General features: G+C 42.7%; 1 protein-coding gene across 1 annotated transcript in view; it reads left to right on the forward strand.

The window, feature by feature from the left end:
• Positions 1-17,596, forward strand: part of msps (msps cytoskeleton-associated protein 5) — a 608,635-nt gene that overhangs the window by 497,262 nt on the left and 93,777 nt on the right. Inside the window, exon 31 of the mRNA XM_080286226.1 lies at positions 5,138-5,311. Coding sequence (XP_080142352.1) covers positions 5,138-5,311 — 174 coding nt within the window. The remainder of the gene's footprint in view (positions 1-5,137; positions 5,312-17,596) is intronic.

Below are 17,596 nucleotides of genomic sequence, written 5' to 3' on the forward strand. Positions count from 1 at the left end.
AGGGGGTGCAAGGAACAGCTTGGTTGAATGAAGAGGCGAGACATGCTGTGGCATTAAAGAAGAAAGCATATAGCGGATGGGTGGGAAGCAGTGGCATGGACGATGTTGAGAGATGGAAGAGAGAGTTATGTGTAGAGAGGGGGAGAGAGAGGTGAAAAGATTAGTAGGAGAGAGTAAGAAGAGAATGGATGAGGAATTTGGAAGGAATTTGGGTGTAAAGTAGAGGAAATGTAAGAAAATATTCTGCAAGGAGGTAAGGAGAGTTAAACAGGGTGATAGAGAAGTTAGTAAGGGAGTTAAAGATAAAAATGGCAGATTTTTTTTTTTTTTTTATGCGAGGAAGAAGGAACCAAAGGCCATGAGCCCGCAGTAACAGTTCCCTCCAAGAGAAAAACAAAATACAATAGACAGCCAAATTCAAGATCCGATCATTTTGAGATGCCTGTACTCACTGCGTTTGAAAGACTGGAGATCATAGGCAGCAGGAAATAAAGACAGAGGGAGACAGTTCCAGAGTTGACCTGTTGCATAAATGAAAGACTGGGAGTAACGGTTAACTCTTGCCTTAGAGAGTTGGACAGAAAAGGGATGAGAGTTTGCTGCCAGACGGGTGCTACGCACCCGTCGTAGAGGTGGAGGAATGCAAGCAGACAGTTCAGAGGAGCAGTGACCATTAAAGTAGCGATAGAAAAGAGATAAAGATGCAACAGTGCGGCGAAGAGACAGAGGTTGAAGGGAGTCAGTAAGAGGAGGAGAGTTAATGAGATAAAAAGCCTTTGACTCCACCCTATTTAGAAGAGCTGTATGTGGGGAGCTTCCCCACACGTGAGAGTTGTACTCCACACAGGGGCGGATAACACCCCTGTATAGAGTCAACAATTGTGCAGGGGTAAAGAAAGAGCGGAGTCGACTTAGCACACCCAATCTCTTGGAAGCAGATTTTACAAGAGATGTAATATGATCCTTCCAAGATAAGTCCCGAGTAAATGAAACCCCAAGCATGTTCAGGGATGATGCAGGACTAAGCTGAATATTATTAAACATTAACAGGTATACCTGTGGAAGATTTTGTCAGATTGATAGGTGTAAGAACTGAGTCTTAGATGCATTAAAAACTGAAAATCAGGATCAAGCCAGCTTTTGCCTTTTTACTCTACGCGAGGTTTCTGTCCACGCTGAGCTGGCCTTAGGACACCTGCGTTATCATTTGACAGATGTACCGCCCCAGTCAAACTCCCCACCTGATTCTGTCCTCGGAGCGGATCGCAGAGGGCCCCGGTCAGAGATACGAGCCAAGTCAGACATTAGGTGTGCCATAGCCTCATCCCTTGTTTGTTGAAGTAACTGTTGAGATGGGCGTTGCGGGAACCGAATGGAAAGGTGAAGGGTGGAGTCATCAGCATATGAGTGGATAGGGTTAGATGTACAGCTTAGAAGATCATTGATGAATAAAAGGAAGAGAGTTGGTGATAGGACAGAGCCCTGAGGAACACCACTGTTGATAGATCTTGGAGAAGAACGATGGCCATCTACAACAGCAGCTATAGAACGACCAGAAAGGAAGCTAGCGATGAAGGCACAGATAGAAGGATAGAATCCGTAGGAGGGCAGTTTGGAAATTAAAGATTTATGCCAGACCCGATCGAAAGCCTTTGAGATGTCAAGTGCAGTGGCAAAGCTTTTTCCAAAGTCTTGAAAGGAGGATGACCAGGAGTCTGAAAGGTAGGTGAGAAGATCGCCAGTGGAGCGTTCCTGACGGAACCCGTACTGACGATCAGAAAGAAGGTTGTGATAGGAAAGATGCCTTAAAATTTTTCTATTGAGAATTGACTCGAAAACTTTTGAAATACAGGACGTTAAAGCAATTGGACGATAGTTGGAGGGTTGGGAGTTGTCACCCTTCGTTGGGACTGGCTGAATGAGAGCAAACTTCCAGCAAGAAGGAAAGGTAAAAGTTGACAGACAAAGGCGAAAGAGTTTGCCAAGGCAGGGTGTAAGCACAGAAGCACAGTTCTTGAGAACAAGAGGAGGGACCCCATCAGGCCCATATGCCTTGTTAGTACTGAGGCCAGTCTTGTTAGTACTGAGGCCAGTGATGGAAGAAAATACATCAGCTGAAGAAATTTTAATGTCAGCCATGAGGAAGTCAGAGGGGGGAAGTGAAGGAGGAACAGCACCGGAATCGTCTAAGGTGGAATTGGAGGAGAAGGTCTGCGAAGAAATCTGCTTTATCTGTAGAAGAAATAGCTACAGAACCATCAGAGTACAAAAGAGGAGGGAAGGATGATGAGGTAAAGTTGTTAGAAAGGTTTTTGGCAAGGTGCCAGAAGGAGTGGGAAGAATTCGAGTTGGAGAGTTGAGAGCATTTAGTATGTATGAAATTATTTTTAGTAGAGCGAAGAACAGACTTAGCACGATTCCGGGCAGAAACGTAAAGATGATGTGATTCAGGGGTGGTTTGGCTCCGGTACCTTTTTTAGGCCCTCTCCTTGTTGCGGACAGCATTAGAACAAGCGTGATTAAACCAAGGCTTTCTTGCATTAGTCAAAGGATATGAGAAAGGAATGTATGCTTCCATGCCAGAGAGAATAACCTCCGTAATGCGCAAGGCACACTCAGATGGCTCACGGCCATGGAAGCAATAATCATTCCAGGGAAAATCAAAGAAGTACTGCCTGAGGGCCTCCCAGTCCGCGGCTCCTAAATGCCACAGACTACGTTTCCCTGGAGGGTCCACAGGCCGTACCGGAGTGATAGGACAGGTTAAGGTGATAAGGTTGTGATCGGAGGAGCCCAACGAAGAGAAAAGATTAACAGAGTAAGCAGAAGGATTAGTTGTGAGGAAGGGGTCAAGTATGTTGGAGCTCTCTCCAAGGCGGTCAGGGATACGGGTAGGGTGCTGTACAAGCTGCTCTAGGTCATTAAGGATAGAAAAGATGTAGGCTTGTTCACCAGGTGGATCAGTGAAAGGAGAGGAGAGCCAAAGGTGGTAGTGAACATTGAAATCTCCTAGAATGGAGATTTCAGAGAAAGGAGAAATGGGTAGAATGTGTTCCATCGTAGAAGTAAGATAGTCGAAGAATTTTTGATAGTCAGTAGAATTAGGGGATGAGTAAACAGCACAGATATATTTAGTCAGAGAATGACAGGAAAGCCAAAGCCAGAGTATAGAGAATTCAGAAGAATCGAGTTCAGGAACACAAAAGCAAGATAAGTCGTTGCGTATATATATACACAACAGCCACCTTTGGCTTTGACATGAGTATAGAGAGAGTAGGAGGATACAGAAAAGGGTTTGCTTTCAGTTGCCTCAGACAGCTGAGTCTCAGTTAGAAAAAGGTGAGGTTTAGAGGAGGAGAGGTGGTGCTCAACAGAGCGAAAGTTAGAGGAAAGGCTGCGAATGTTGCAGAAATGAAGAAGAAGAGAGTCAGACAGTGGTTCCAGGCACCTCGAGTCGTCACCGAGAGAGGGGCGGATGGTGGGGGCATTTATGGTCCCCCCCCCCCCTTGGGGACTCCGAGGCTTGGTGATGAGACGCCATTTTTTGAATTTTGGAAAATGAAGTGTAGTGTGTACTGTGCATGAAGTTTGGTGTAGATAGAGAAATTTGTACTGGAGAGCATGCTGGCCTACTCTCTGTGTAACTGAGACACTGATAATGGAGAAGGGAGAAAAAGTTAGCAGATGGAGAGAACACTTGAAGGAACTGTAAAACATAGAGAATGAAAGTACAGTAATGTGAGTATAAGTGGGTGGGAAAAGGAGGGAGGTGAGAAAGCAGGAAGAGATCAGTAGGATGAAAGTATTGGAAGTAAGGATGAAAATCAAAATAGGGAAATTCCCTGGAATTGATGGAGTGTGTAGTGAAAAGCTGAAGCATAGGGGAGAGATAGTAGTAGAATGGATGTGGAGGATGTGCAGGTTTGCTTGGGAGGAAGGTAGTGTTCCAGAGGATTGGAATTTCTTGGAATTTGTCTTGGAAAGATCATGTTACGTATCTTGTAATATCGGCTTCTAAGAGATTAGGTGTGCTAAGCCAACTCCGTACCTTCTTTACCCCTACACAGTTGTTGACTTTATCCATGGGTTTTATTCTCCCCTGTGTAGAGTATAATGCCCATGTATGGGGAGGCTCCCCATATACAGCTTATCTCAACAAGGTGGAGTCAGAGGCTTTTCATCTCATTAACTCTCTTCCTCTTACTGACTTCCTCAAACCTCTTTCTCTTCGCTGCACTTTTGCATCTTTATCGCCTTTCTGTTGCGACCTCAGTGGTCACCGTTCCTTTGAACTAGCTTCTTGCACCCCTCCACCACCACGACGGATGCATAAACCCATCTAGCAACAAACTCATCGCTTTTTTGTCATCTCTCTAATGCAAGAGTTGACTGTTACTCCTAGTCCTTCATTTATGCAACAGGTCAACTCAGGAACTGTCTCCCTGTCTGTATTTCCTACTCCCCATGATCTCCAGTCTTTCAAATGCAGTGTGGCTAGGCATCTCAAAATGAACATATCATGAATTTGGCTCTGTGTTTTATTGTTTTTGTTTTTTCTTGGATGTAACAGTTTTTGGGGTCCTGACCTTTGGTTCGTTCTTCCTTGCATTTAAAATGAAAAAATAAAAATAAAAAAAATAGTGGTAATGTCCACAGAAAGTTGGTGGGGGATGAGGGGGAATACTCCACACCCATGTCTGTTACTACTATTACTGTGAGAGAGAGAGAGAGAGAGAGGGGGGGGGGAGAATTTTTGTAAATGGTGGCAGGACAAGGCAGAGGGTGTGGGAACCTGGCTGAACAGGGCTGAGACTATGGTTCCCTTGAGCCTTACCTGTACATCACACTGCCAGGCAGTGATGTTGAATTTGTATCATAGCCTACAGACAGTCTATGTTATGTGTCACGGATTTCTTCTAAAATGTCAGAGTGTTTTTCATGCAGTTGGTGCTGTAAATATTGAGAAACTGTTAAATCAGTATTGTAAATTACAATTGAAGTTTGATAGGAATCTTTCTCATAATTTTTTTTTATAGTTGACAGCAAAATCAGTTAAAAAAGAAAAAATTGAGAGCAAGAGAGAGAGAGAGAGAGAGTGCTTTATACCAGATAGTGATACCCATGATGTACCCAACAGGCTTACCCAGTCAGTACGTGGAGTGAGCGTCCGTCAGACACACCATTGCGCACAATCAAAACGGTAATATACACTCTCTGTAAGGTCTACGGCACCACCATCCTCAATCATTTCTCAAAGATTGACAACGTCAAGGGCTCCGAGCTCCACAAATATCTCAGCAAAACACTCAAGGTGAGGCCCCCCCCCCTCTCTTTTTTTTTTAAAGTTGATGAGACAGGTTTTCCTTACTTAATGAGTTTTGTTCCTAAGTTGCTAGTGAGCTATAAATATTTTTGCATAATACTGTTTAATTAAGCTTCAGAATGAATTAATACCTATTGTACTTTGACATGGTATAAATGAAGGTGATGTACTGATATACAGTATTACCAGTGATTGCATCATGAAAGTTTTTCATACCATTATTTTGCATTTAAAGATGTAAATGATGTATGTTATTAGGAAAGGTTTACAATCACGAATTAGTGGCAGCATTCACAAACTGAGGAGTTGCCAGTGATCACTGGGTAATTTAATGAGGAACTCGGTCAGCTTCTTCCAGCCTCACAGTCACATACTGTATTTTCTAAATTCCCTACCATGATATTTAGTGATGACTAGTATATAAACTCTTCATTATTGCAATTATTGATTATTAAACCAGTTTTCTCTATATGATTTACTGAGTAAAATACTGAAGAAATTACTAGAATGCATAAAATGACAAGTGGTCTAGTAGCATTCATCACATGATATTAGAAGTCTTGCTGCATGTTGAATTTGAAACATCATTTAGTTAGCAAAGGGATTAATGTTTCATGTGGCAAGTGCTGAAGAGAATGTACAGATTGTTAGTTATTGAAAAACATAATTTATGAAGCTGAAACCATGTGAAGACGAAGTCTTCAACTGATTTTGCAAGTACTGTACCAAGGTTTTCAGGAGGACAGCAACAAAACTTTATGTGGGCATGTGATTGTAATCTTCATCTGAATACAGTAATACCTCAATATACGATACCCCAAGGTGCGATACCGCGGCTTGACCCTTATAAGGTAATTTCTAGTCTATTGAGCCCCAAGCTATTTTCCCTTGTGTTTTCCATATATTACTATAAGGTCTTGGGATCTGGTTTTCCCTCTGCCTTCCTGACTAGTAGACTAGTTTAGGAAGGTGATGGGGTCAGTTTGGGATCTGGCTCTATTTTTGTGCTAAAGGGCCTTTGGGGTCCAGTGGACCCCAGGTTACCTAACCTGTGATTTTTTTTTTTTTTTTTTTTTTTTTTTTTTTTTTTTTTAATCTGGACCTCCTTTCCCACCCAAGGCCAGGGTAAGGAGTAGCAATGTCCAGACAGCCCAAACTTGCCCAGTCCAATGGGTCACGCTCCCACTCACTCATCATTCAGCCCCTGGAATCCTGGCTTTATCGGATATGCCAAAAACATTCACCACATTCTGTAGCTTCACATAAACGTATCCAATTGAGTCAAATATATCTTCCATATATATCTCCCATACTCTTTCTTCTTAAAGATACATTAGCCATTGGTCAACAGCAGGCATTGATAGAAAACTGGTGGAACATTTCAGTTTTGGTATGGCAGCCACTAATTTCAGTTGGTATAAAATATGTCAATGTTTTTAATTTTAATTTTCCATACAATATTTCGTCACTTGTATTTTCATACATTTTGCACCAAATTGAAGGAAAAGGGCCACAGAAATTGTGTACAAGTGATTGGTTGAATAAAAGCATTGTATTTTTGGTGATTATCTAAAGATTAGGGTCTGGCAGACCCCGGGTTACCTTACATGTTTTTGGAGTTGTAGGGTTACCTTACAAGGCATAACGATGGGGGTAGAAGTTGCACCATACCCTGCCTAACGATGGCCGAACCCTGGTTTAATGATGGGTTTTTGTTTTACTGATTTTGATGATATTTTAGACTAAAATTGTGTGTTTAGGTGGATTTAATAACTGTTTTAAGACTTCGATTAACGTGTTTTAGCCATATGTGGGACATTGTCATTTTGAGGTACAGTTTACTAAGCTTGATTTTTTCCAGATTTATATTTGACGATATTCATGTTTGAATTGTTGGTTTTAGTGAGTTATTTACAGGTGTTGGGCTTAGTTTAGTTTCCTTGACAGCTGTTAGGCCATTTAGATTGCTTTTAAACCTGTTCTGGGGCTCATCTGGGTGGGTTTTGGACTTGGTTTGGGGGGATACCCAAGGCTGGTAATTAGTCCACATTGAAATAAATGTTAAAAGTACCCCAATATACAATACCCTGCCTGACGATGGGGTTTTACATAACCAATTAAATCATTAAACCGGGGTATGCCTGTATGTATATACGGTATACCTACATATATATATATATATATATTAGTGGCAGGTGGGGGTGCTTACCATCCACTCACTCGATGTAGTGCTGCTCTCGGGTGTCTGCCCTTTCCTTTCCTCCATCCTACTTTCCTTCCATCCTCTTATGTCTTTCTTTTTCCCATTCTTTCCTTGTCCTTCTGCCTATGGGTAACTTTACATTCCATCTTCTGTCTTTCTTTCCTTCATTCTTTCCTCTTCTGCCTGTGGGGGACTCTACACTGAGTGACAAGCCAAATGGTTTTGTGTACACCAGGAAACCATTTACTATGCTGGGTGGTAACCATATAACCAAATTATGGTGCCTGGTGGTTTAGTGGGTAATTACGGTGCTCCAGTTGGATTGAGCTGGTGAAAGTTTATATCCAAGAGGTGGTTGGGGTTTATTGCTCATGTAATGCCACTCAAGGATGAGTGAGGCTGGTCACTCTCATCTTAAATGTCGGGACCAATTGCCCAGCCCTGAGCTCCTACGCTCCTGATGGGACAGTGTAGGATTAGATGATGGATGGATAGATATACTATACATATATATACATACAGTATATACCTCTCTCTCTCTCTCTCTCTCTCTCTCTCTCCAGCTACAGCAAATTGACTTAGGACCTCCCCCCGCAAGGTATCAAAAAACAAAGAAATCATTGTATATCACAATGTTTGTTCATGAAATGCCATTTGTTAATATGAAATCATGTTTCCCTTGTTTTTCAGGGCCAGTTGGATGCATTTTGGCATGGAATCACTTAGATCTCTGAAGTAATCTAAGGACATTTCTTTTGCACCAAACATTTGTCAGTTAAGAGTTGAGGTTGTCCAGATTGGGTGTCTTCTTCTCTGCCATGATTTTCTTCATCTTTGCCCAGCAGTTTTCTATCGGATTTAGATCCGGACTGTTGCCAGGCCAATCGAGGACCTCAGTTCGATTATCCTGAAGCAATTTTGCCACCTTTCTTGACTTGTGACATGGAGTTGAATCATGCATGAAAAAGTCGCACCCATGAATAGCAAAAAAGTTTAACAAATGAGCTTTCAGAACTTGAATGTACTGGCTACCATTCATCATCAAGTTCATAGGAAGAAAGCAGAGGCCTCCCCTTCCCATTTCACCTGAGAAACACCCCTGATTGTTGGTGCTTAACAGTCAGCACCACGTAAGCAGGATCATATCGACTACAGGAGCCAGGGCAATGAACCTTGGCAGAACACACCCGGAACACTTGAAATGTGTTTCCATCGGAAAACATAACTTTTCTCCACTGATCCAGTGTCCAGTGTGCATACTTCTTTGCAAACTGAATGCGCTGCTTCTTCATGCGGTCAGCGAGAAGCGTTTTCTTGGCTGTGGTGCGGCTTGGCAAACCCAGCTCCTTCTGCAATCGGTGTTGGATAGTTCAAATTGAGATGTCTCGTAACAACTGGGGGTGCATTCTGTTAATTCTTCTGTCAGTCGAGGATTCTTTATTACTTCCCTCTTCAGAAGCATATTTGTACCTCTGGAAGTTGTCTTCTTCTTTCCACCGCCATGCTTGTGCTCTGGTACGACATCAGGTGGCTGCAGCAAGAATCTTCATGACAGTCGAATTTGCGCATCCAGTACATTCACAAATTGTGTTGATAGGGACATTATCCTGTGTCCATGCAATGATATGGACCCTCTCATCCCTGGAGCAGTACTCTCCAGGCATGACAACTCGACTCTAGGAAAATAACAGGGCAAACAGTAATGCATACGAAAACGAGGTAAGTGCAAGCTGGGAGCGACAGGAACTTATACTCCCACTCTTGCTTCTGGGCAAGCACTGATGTGCTGAGTGTTTCACCACCTCCCACCAACACCAGGGGAGTAGCCAGTTACTTCTTTGCCCAAAAAATTCTCTTGGTAGAGGTGGCAGCACAAAGCAAAGACAGACAACTGTTCCATAGCAATTCTGTGTGTAGGTCCTAAGTCAATTTGCAGTGGGTGTATGTATATATATATATATATATATATATATATATATATATATATCTATCTATCTATCTATTGGCAGACGCCTGAATCCCGTTTGGGGTGGCCACAAACAAATCGCCTCCACGTTGTCCTGTCCCCTGCCATTTCACCTCCCTGCTCCCAACTCACCCCCCCCTCTCTCATATACCTCTCCACCCCATCCCTCCATCTCATCCTCGGCCTCCCTTTCCCTCTTCCCCCCTCCACCTCACTCACATACACTCTCCTCGTCAGTCTTTCACCCTCCATCCTCTCCACATGGCCAAACCACCTCAGTGTGTTCCTCATAACACTTCCTATCACAGCCACATCCACTCCACAACGCTCCTTTATATCCTCATTCGTCAGCCTGTCTCTCCATGTGACTCCACAGGCTCCTCTTAAATAACTCATTTCCACTGCTCTCACTCTTGACTTGTGTCCTTCCAACAATGTCCAAGCTTTACTTACATACGTTAGAGTTGGTATCACAATACTGTCATGTAGTAACTTTTTCACTTCCATGCTCACTTCCCTGTTTCTTATCACTGCTTTCAAAGAACCAGCAACCTTTCTTCCCTGCCGTACCCTTTCAAGCACTTCACCCTCCAAACCTCCATCCTTACTCATCACACTACCCAAGTACTTAAACGTACTCACATTTTCCAATTCCTCACCATCCAACCTCGCTGCACATTCACTGACTTCACCTCTCTCAGAGACCATCACTTTACTCTTCCCTACATTCACCTTTAGATTCCGTTTCTTACACACTCTCCCAAACTCATCCACCAAACCTTGCAGCTCCCCTTCGTCTTCACTCAACAGCACTGTATCATCTGCAAACAACAGTACAGGGAGTTTCCAAACACTATCCTCTCTCACCAGGGCCACTCCACCATCCACTACCCTACCTTGTACCTCTTTTATTACCCCATCCATGTACAGATTTAACGACCATGGAGACATGACACATCCCTGTTTCCACCCAACTTTCAAAGAGAAAAATTCACTTAGTTCACCATCCACACGCACTGCAGCCTTCGCACCATCATACATACTCTTCACAGCATTCAACAACTTCCCATCTACTCCATATATTCTTAACACTTTCCACAATCCTTGTCTATCCACCCTGTCATATGCTTTCTCCAAATCCATGAAAGCCGCATACAACTTCTTTCCCTTCTCTAGAAACTTTTCCACTAAAGATCTTAGAATGAATATCTGATGTACACAACCTCTTCCCTTCCTAAAGCCTCCCTGTTCTTCTCCAACTAATTTCTCTGTTCTTTCTCTAACTCTGTCAATAAGTATCCTACCATACACTTTTCCTATTATACTAAGAAGACAAATACCCCTATGATTACCACACACTTCTTTTTCCCCTTTTCCTTTGTACAAGGGAATAATTATACCTGACTTCCAATCCTCCGGGACTCTACCTTCCTCCCAGGCCAATCTGCACATCTTCCACATCCATTCTACTACTATCTCTCCCCCATGCTTCAGCATTTCACCACACACTCCATCAATTCCTGGGGCTTTCCCCGATTTAACTTTCTTCTTTGCTTCCACACCTTCTATCCTACTGATATCTTCCTGTCTTCTCACCTCCCTCCTCCCAGCCATTCCCCAGCCACATATACTCGCATTACTTCCATCCTCAATGTTCAACAATTCCTTAAAGTGTTCTCTCCATCTGCTCACTTTTTCTCCCTTCTCCACTAGTAATCTACCATTTTTATTTTTCACTCCCCTGCTAACTTCACTTCCACCCTGTCTTACTCTTTTCACCTCTTTCCAGAACATTTTCTTACAGTCCCTCCACTTTACACTCAAATTCCTTCCAAATTCCTCATCCACTCTCTTCTTACTCTCTCTTACTAATCTTTTCACCTCTCTCTTTCTTTCTACATTTAACTCTCTCTTCCGCCTCTCAACTTCTTCCACGCCCCTATTTCTCATCCATTCATTGTATGCTTTCTTCATTTGTGCCACAGCCTGTCTCACCTCTTCATTCCACCACGCTGTTCCTTGCACCCCACTCCGTCTTCCCTTCCTCCCACACACCACATCACATGCTGCACATATTTCTTCTGTAAATATCCTGCACACACCTTCCACGTCCCCCATCTGTTCCAATTCATAATTGCCCAATTGTTCCTCCACTTCTCTCTTATGCTCTGCCTTTTTCCCATCCTCTTGTAACCTTTCCACTCTCCTTGCAACTACTCCTTCCTCTCGTCTTTCCATTCTTCTATTCCTCCATCGTACTTGTATCCTAATTCTGGCCACCACCAAGTAGTGGTCAGAAAGTACACTCCCCCAACCTCTATAAGCTCTTACATCCATTTACACATCTTCGCATCCTTTCATCCACACACACATAATCAATCATTGCCTTCCTTTCATTCAGTTCACCATCGACCCTTCTCATCACTCGCCATGTATACCTGTGGATCATTTTATCCCTGAGGAGGGTATTGGCTGTCACCAACCCCCTTCCAGCACAAATGTCCACTAACGCACTACCATTCTCATCTATCGCAGCAGTCGCATCCCACTCACCAACATTTCCATCCACCTTCACATTCCCTACTTTACCATTCATATCACCGATCAAAAACGCACTCTCATTCCTTCCAAACTTTTCCATGCACACTTCCACATTTGTCCAGAACTCTTCTCTCACTCTGCTAGCACGATCTTGCATTGACGCATACACACACACACAATCGCCCACATTTGTATTCCAACTTTCAACTTTACCCACACAATCCACGACCCAACTGATCCATACTGTCTTATGCTCTTCTTCCATCTTTTACTCACAACTATACATACTCCTTCTCTTGCCCTCTCATTCTCACCTATTCCTGCACATATACCCCATCCATACTCCCGTTCTCTCACAGTTTCTCCTCCCCATTTTGTTTCAGTCATTCCACATACATCCACTTTTGCACCCAGAAGCATCTGGACAATCTCTCTCTCTTTCACCTCGTCATTCACTCCTCTTACATTCCACGTATATATATATATATATATATATATATACCATATTTCGTGGCATGCTAGATGCTGCAGTGTGAAAGACGCACTCTAATTCTGAAAGGGAAGTTCTGAGAAAAAAAAGTACAGTACTGTATGTCTTGACCAAGACTACAGAAAGGTTGCTTGATATGAATATTTTTCACTAAAATAAACACTCATCTTTCAGAATCTCTATTCAGTACTGTATATCTGTCTTTGGTTTCTGTATTTTTATGTAAAAGAAGGGTACAAGATATGAAAACAAACAACCCCTTCCTTACGTAATGTTACTGCATTCCATGACACTACCTTAACACATTAGTCTCTCTCTCTCTTCAGTACTGTATATATATATATTGGTATCTTTGTTTTTATGTAAAAGAAGGGTACAAGACAAGAAAACAAACAAACAACCCCTTCCTTATAAAATGTTACTCCATACCATGACGCCATCTTAACACTACTGGTTTGTTTATGAAGTCCGAAGTGTCAGATTCCTTTCGTACAATAATTTGAGACGTGATGTTAATCTCTGTTAGAGTACACTAAATATGTATCAGTATATTAAGATAAGTATTATTTTTCGTGAAATGAACTTAAAAAACAAAACTCATTAAAACCCAACCCGTTCTTTCATTCATTTAAGAAAATACAAAGGCCATTAAGTGAAGGAATATACTATATCTCCAAAACAAATGCCTGCATGTCTTCAAATGCCTGCATGTACTGAATTTTAGAATCACAGACAACACAACCATGTTTTAAAAAATCAATTACAAGGAACGTTTACACCATTTTATGTATCCTAAAATTACCAGAAGCCAGCCTAACATGGGGTGGTCGAATTTCCATATCGCTAGGAGCTAAATTGCTAAACCGCTAATAATGCTGTAATTTTGGGAAGTATTACTGTATTTCTGTTTTTCCCACATTCACTAACAGTAATATAAGACTGCTTCCTTCTATGATGCTCTTCTATCGAATGAAACAAAATATCAGTAACAGATGCCAACCTAACAAGGGTTTTTGAATTTCCATATGAGACAGACACCTGTTACAATGACTCAGCAAAAGTCATGCTAGCCAACATCTCCAATATGATTCCCTTGCTAGTTAATGATTGGATAGCAAGTGATCATTATTGCCTTTCTGAAGTTTAGCAAGGGGTTCTGTGATCATGTTCTGAGAGTTGGGGGAATGCTAGGTGCTAAACTGATAAACTGCTAAAAAGCTGTAATTTCAGACAGTACTGTCTAATGTTGCAGTTGTTTTTCCAATTTTTCAGTAACGGTAATATAAAACTGTTTCCATCTATTATATTCTTGTCTCTTGAATGAAACAAAATATCAGTAAGAGAAGCCAGCCAAACAAGGGTTATTGAATTTCCATATGAGACAGACATCTATTACAGTGACTCAAATATCATGCTAGCCATCATCTCCAGTATGATTCCCTTACTAGTTACTGAGTGGATGGCAAGCAAAGTGATCATGACTGCTTTCAGAAGGTTAGCAGGGAGTTCACCAGTGATTATGTTAGCCTGCTAAAGCAGGGTATATGCTAGATGCTAAATTGCTAAACTGCTATACCGCTAAACCTCCAGACCATCACATGGCCAGTTATAAACAAACCCTAAATTTTTTCTTGAGCCTGGGTATTTCTAATAATAAAATCTGAGTATACTGTATACACATGTGAATGTAACGTTTTACAATAAGTTAAAGGTGTTTATACTCTAAAAAATACTTGACTGCCAAACAGTGACATGATCCTCTGTATAAGCGATTCTTTTAAATGGAGCGAAGAGTGGCCCATATCCGAGGTTACCCCAAATACGCGACACTGCCCCCCCGAGAAGTGATAACGGTTGCCTATGCTCCTCCCACCTTGAGCAGGCGATAGCAGCAGAAAAGGCAGCAACACCAGTGATGGAGAGTGAAGATTTGACCGTGATCGAGATCAGCAGGATACTGTGTGCTCAATAAATTCAGTGAAGAATTCAAGGACATTGAACGCTCTCAGTTGCGGGTGGAGGAGGTGATGTCTTCACTGGACAGAACATTCCGCTACTACACCGACAAGCACAGCCAGAAAGTAAACAGATAGAAGCAAACCCTCATCACCCGTTTCCTTCGGCTTGAACAAAGTGAGGAATCACTCAACTTCAGAAAAACCATATCTTGAGGAGGATCAAGAGGCTTATTCGATGCCTGAGGTGCCAGAAATAAACTTTGAAGTGTTTATGAATGAAGTGAGTGCATTAGGTAGTGAAAGTGTCGAAACTGCTGGTGACGAATGTGGTGAGGAAGTTGGTGTGTCGAGTGGTGTGGTGGGTGATGCAGGACATGCACTCTAGGTGCCTCATCCTGCCTCGGATCCTCTTCTTATCTCCATCATGCCTGTTGTCCTCTTGGGTAAAGGTAAGCAGCCATATTCTTGTTGATTTACCTAGTAAAGCCATAATCTTGTTGGTTTACTTTATCTCAGGTAAAATGTCTTAGATAGTATCCCTGTATAGTACAATACTTACGTCTGAAAGGCGTCTCAAGGGTTGCCCATGATGGGGGGTGCCGCCCAAACATAATTTTTCCCATAAGTTTATGTATTCACAGTATGCAAATTCCTAGTACGCAACGTCCTCTGCCGCCCATATAGGCGTGTGCTAGGGGTACATACTGTATATATATATATATATATATATATATATATATATGTGTGTGTAGGTATATGTGCAGGAGTCAGTGAGAATGAGAGGGCAAGAGAGGGAGTATGTCTGATGATAAGCAAGAAGTGAAAGGAGAATATAAGAGAGTATGGAACAGTGGGTGCAGGGATTGTATGGGTGAGGATGAAAGTAGGCATACAAGCATGGGCGATTGTATGTGTGTATGCTCCAACAGAGGATCGAGTGGCAAGAGTGAAAGATGAGTTTTGGGCGAGAGTAGAAGCATGTATGGACAAGTTTGAGAGGAGCGAGAGATTGCTGTTGATTGGAGACATGAATGGCAAAGTTGGGAATGTACGAGTGGATGGAGTGGTTGGTCAGTGGGGTGTGCCAGCTGAAGTAGATGGGAATGGTAGTGCTTTGGTGGACATCTGTGCTGGTAAGGTGTTGGCAATAGCCAACACCTACTTTCGTCATAAGATGATCCACCGGTATACATGGAGAGTAATGAGGAGGATGGATGGTGAACTTGTTGAATGAAAGGCAGTGATAGACAACGTGTGTGTGGATGAGCGAATGAGAAGACAAGTGCTGGATGCAAGATTGTGGAGAGGGTGGGGGAATGGAGTCTCGGACCATCACTTAGTGATGGCCAAAGTAGAGCTGCAAAGAAAGTGGTTGAGGAGACGAAGGGGAAGACAGGAGGAAGCAGCTCCTGTGAGAAGAGTGGAGAAATTGCAAGATAGTGAGAAAATGACAGAGTATATGAGCATAGTGGAAGAAAGATTGGGAAGGTATGAGCCAGAGCAGATGGAAGGGGTGGAAGACGTATGTAAGATATTCACGGAAGAGATAAGCGCAGCGTGTGAGGCGGTTTGTGGAGTGAGGAGGAGATGCAAGGGTGTGCAAGGGACAGCATGGTGGAATGATGAGGTGAAACGAGCTATGGAACAAAAGAAGAAGGCATATGGTGAATGGTTGGCGAGTAGAGGTAGGGGAGAAGATGAGAGAGAGAAGAGAGAGGTATATGTGAGCAGGAGAAGGGAGGTTAAGAGACTGGTGAAGGAGAGTAAGAAGAAAGTGGATGAAGAGTTTGGGAAGAATCTGAGTGTGAAATGGAGGGAGAGTAAGAAATTGTTTTGGAAGGAGGTAAAGAAAGTACGGCAGTGTGAAAGGGGAATAGTAGGGGAGTGAAAGATAGGAATAATAGAATGTTGGTGGAGAAGAGAGAGAAATTGAGGAGATGGAAGGAGCACTTTGAGGATTTGTTGAATGTAGAGAGTGAGAGCAGTGTGAGTATAAGTGGTTGGGGAATGGCTGGGAGAAGAAGAGATGAGAGGAGGGAGGAAGAGATCAGTAGGTCGGAAGTAGTGGAAGTGATGAAGAAGATTAAGCTGGGAAAGGCCCCAGGAATTGATGGAGTGCGTGGTGAAATGCTTAGGTATGGGGGTGAGATTGTTGTGGAGTGGATATGGAAGTTGTCTAGATTGGCTTGGGAAGAGGGAAGGGTTCCAGAGGACTGGAAATCAGGTATAATTGTTCCTCTGTACAAAGGAAAAGGGGAGAGAGAAGTATGTGGTAACCATAGGGGTATTTGCCTTCTTAGTGTGACTGGTAAAATATATGGTAGAATACTCATTGATAGGGTTAGGCATATGACAGAGGAGCTAGTTGGAGAAGAACAAGGGGGATTTAGGAAGGGAAAAGGGTGTGTAGATCAGATATTTGTTCTAAGATGTTTAGTGGAGAAGTATCTAGAGAAGGGAAGGAAAGTGCATGCTGCCTTCATGGACTTGGAGAAAGCTTATGACAGAATAGATAGGCAAGGTATGTGGAAGGTATTAAGAATATATGGAGTGGAGGGGAAATTGTTGAGTGCTGTGAAGAGTATGTACGAGGGAACTAGGGCTACGGTGCGAGTGGATGGCGAGCTGAGTGAGTTCTTTGATCTCAATGTGGGACTGAAACAGGGGTGTGTGATGTTTCCATGGCTGTTTAATATATATATGGATGGGGTTGTAAAGGAGGTGCAATGTAGGGCAGTGGATGTGGGGGTGACCCTAATGAATGAGGGTGAGATTTGGAAGCTTCCGGTGTTGCTGTTTGCTGATGATACAGTATTGTTGAGTGAAGATGAATGGGAGTTGCAAGGTTTGGTGAATGAATTTGGGATAGTGTGTAGGAGGAGGAAGCTGAAAGTTAATGTAAACAAAAGTAAATTTATGGTGTTTGAGAGGAATGAAGTCACAGAGTGTGCAGTGAGGTTGGATGGTGAGGATATGGAGAATGTGAGTGCATTCAAGTACTTGGGTAGTGTGATGAGTAAGGATGGAACTTTGGGGGATGAAGTACATGAAAGGGTACAGCAGGGAAGAAAGGTTGTTGGTACACTGAAAGCAGTGATGAGAAATAGGGAGGTGA

Source organism: Coenobita brevimanus, chromosome 110 (assembly GCF_032717465.1).
Source record: "Coenobita brevimanus isolate Jiangsu-jjx chromosome 110, ASM3271746v2, whole genome shotgun sequence".
NCBI lineage: Eukaryota > Metazoa > Arthropoda > Malacostraca > Decapoda > Coenobitidae > Coenobita > Coenobita brevimanus.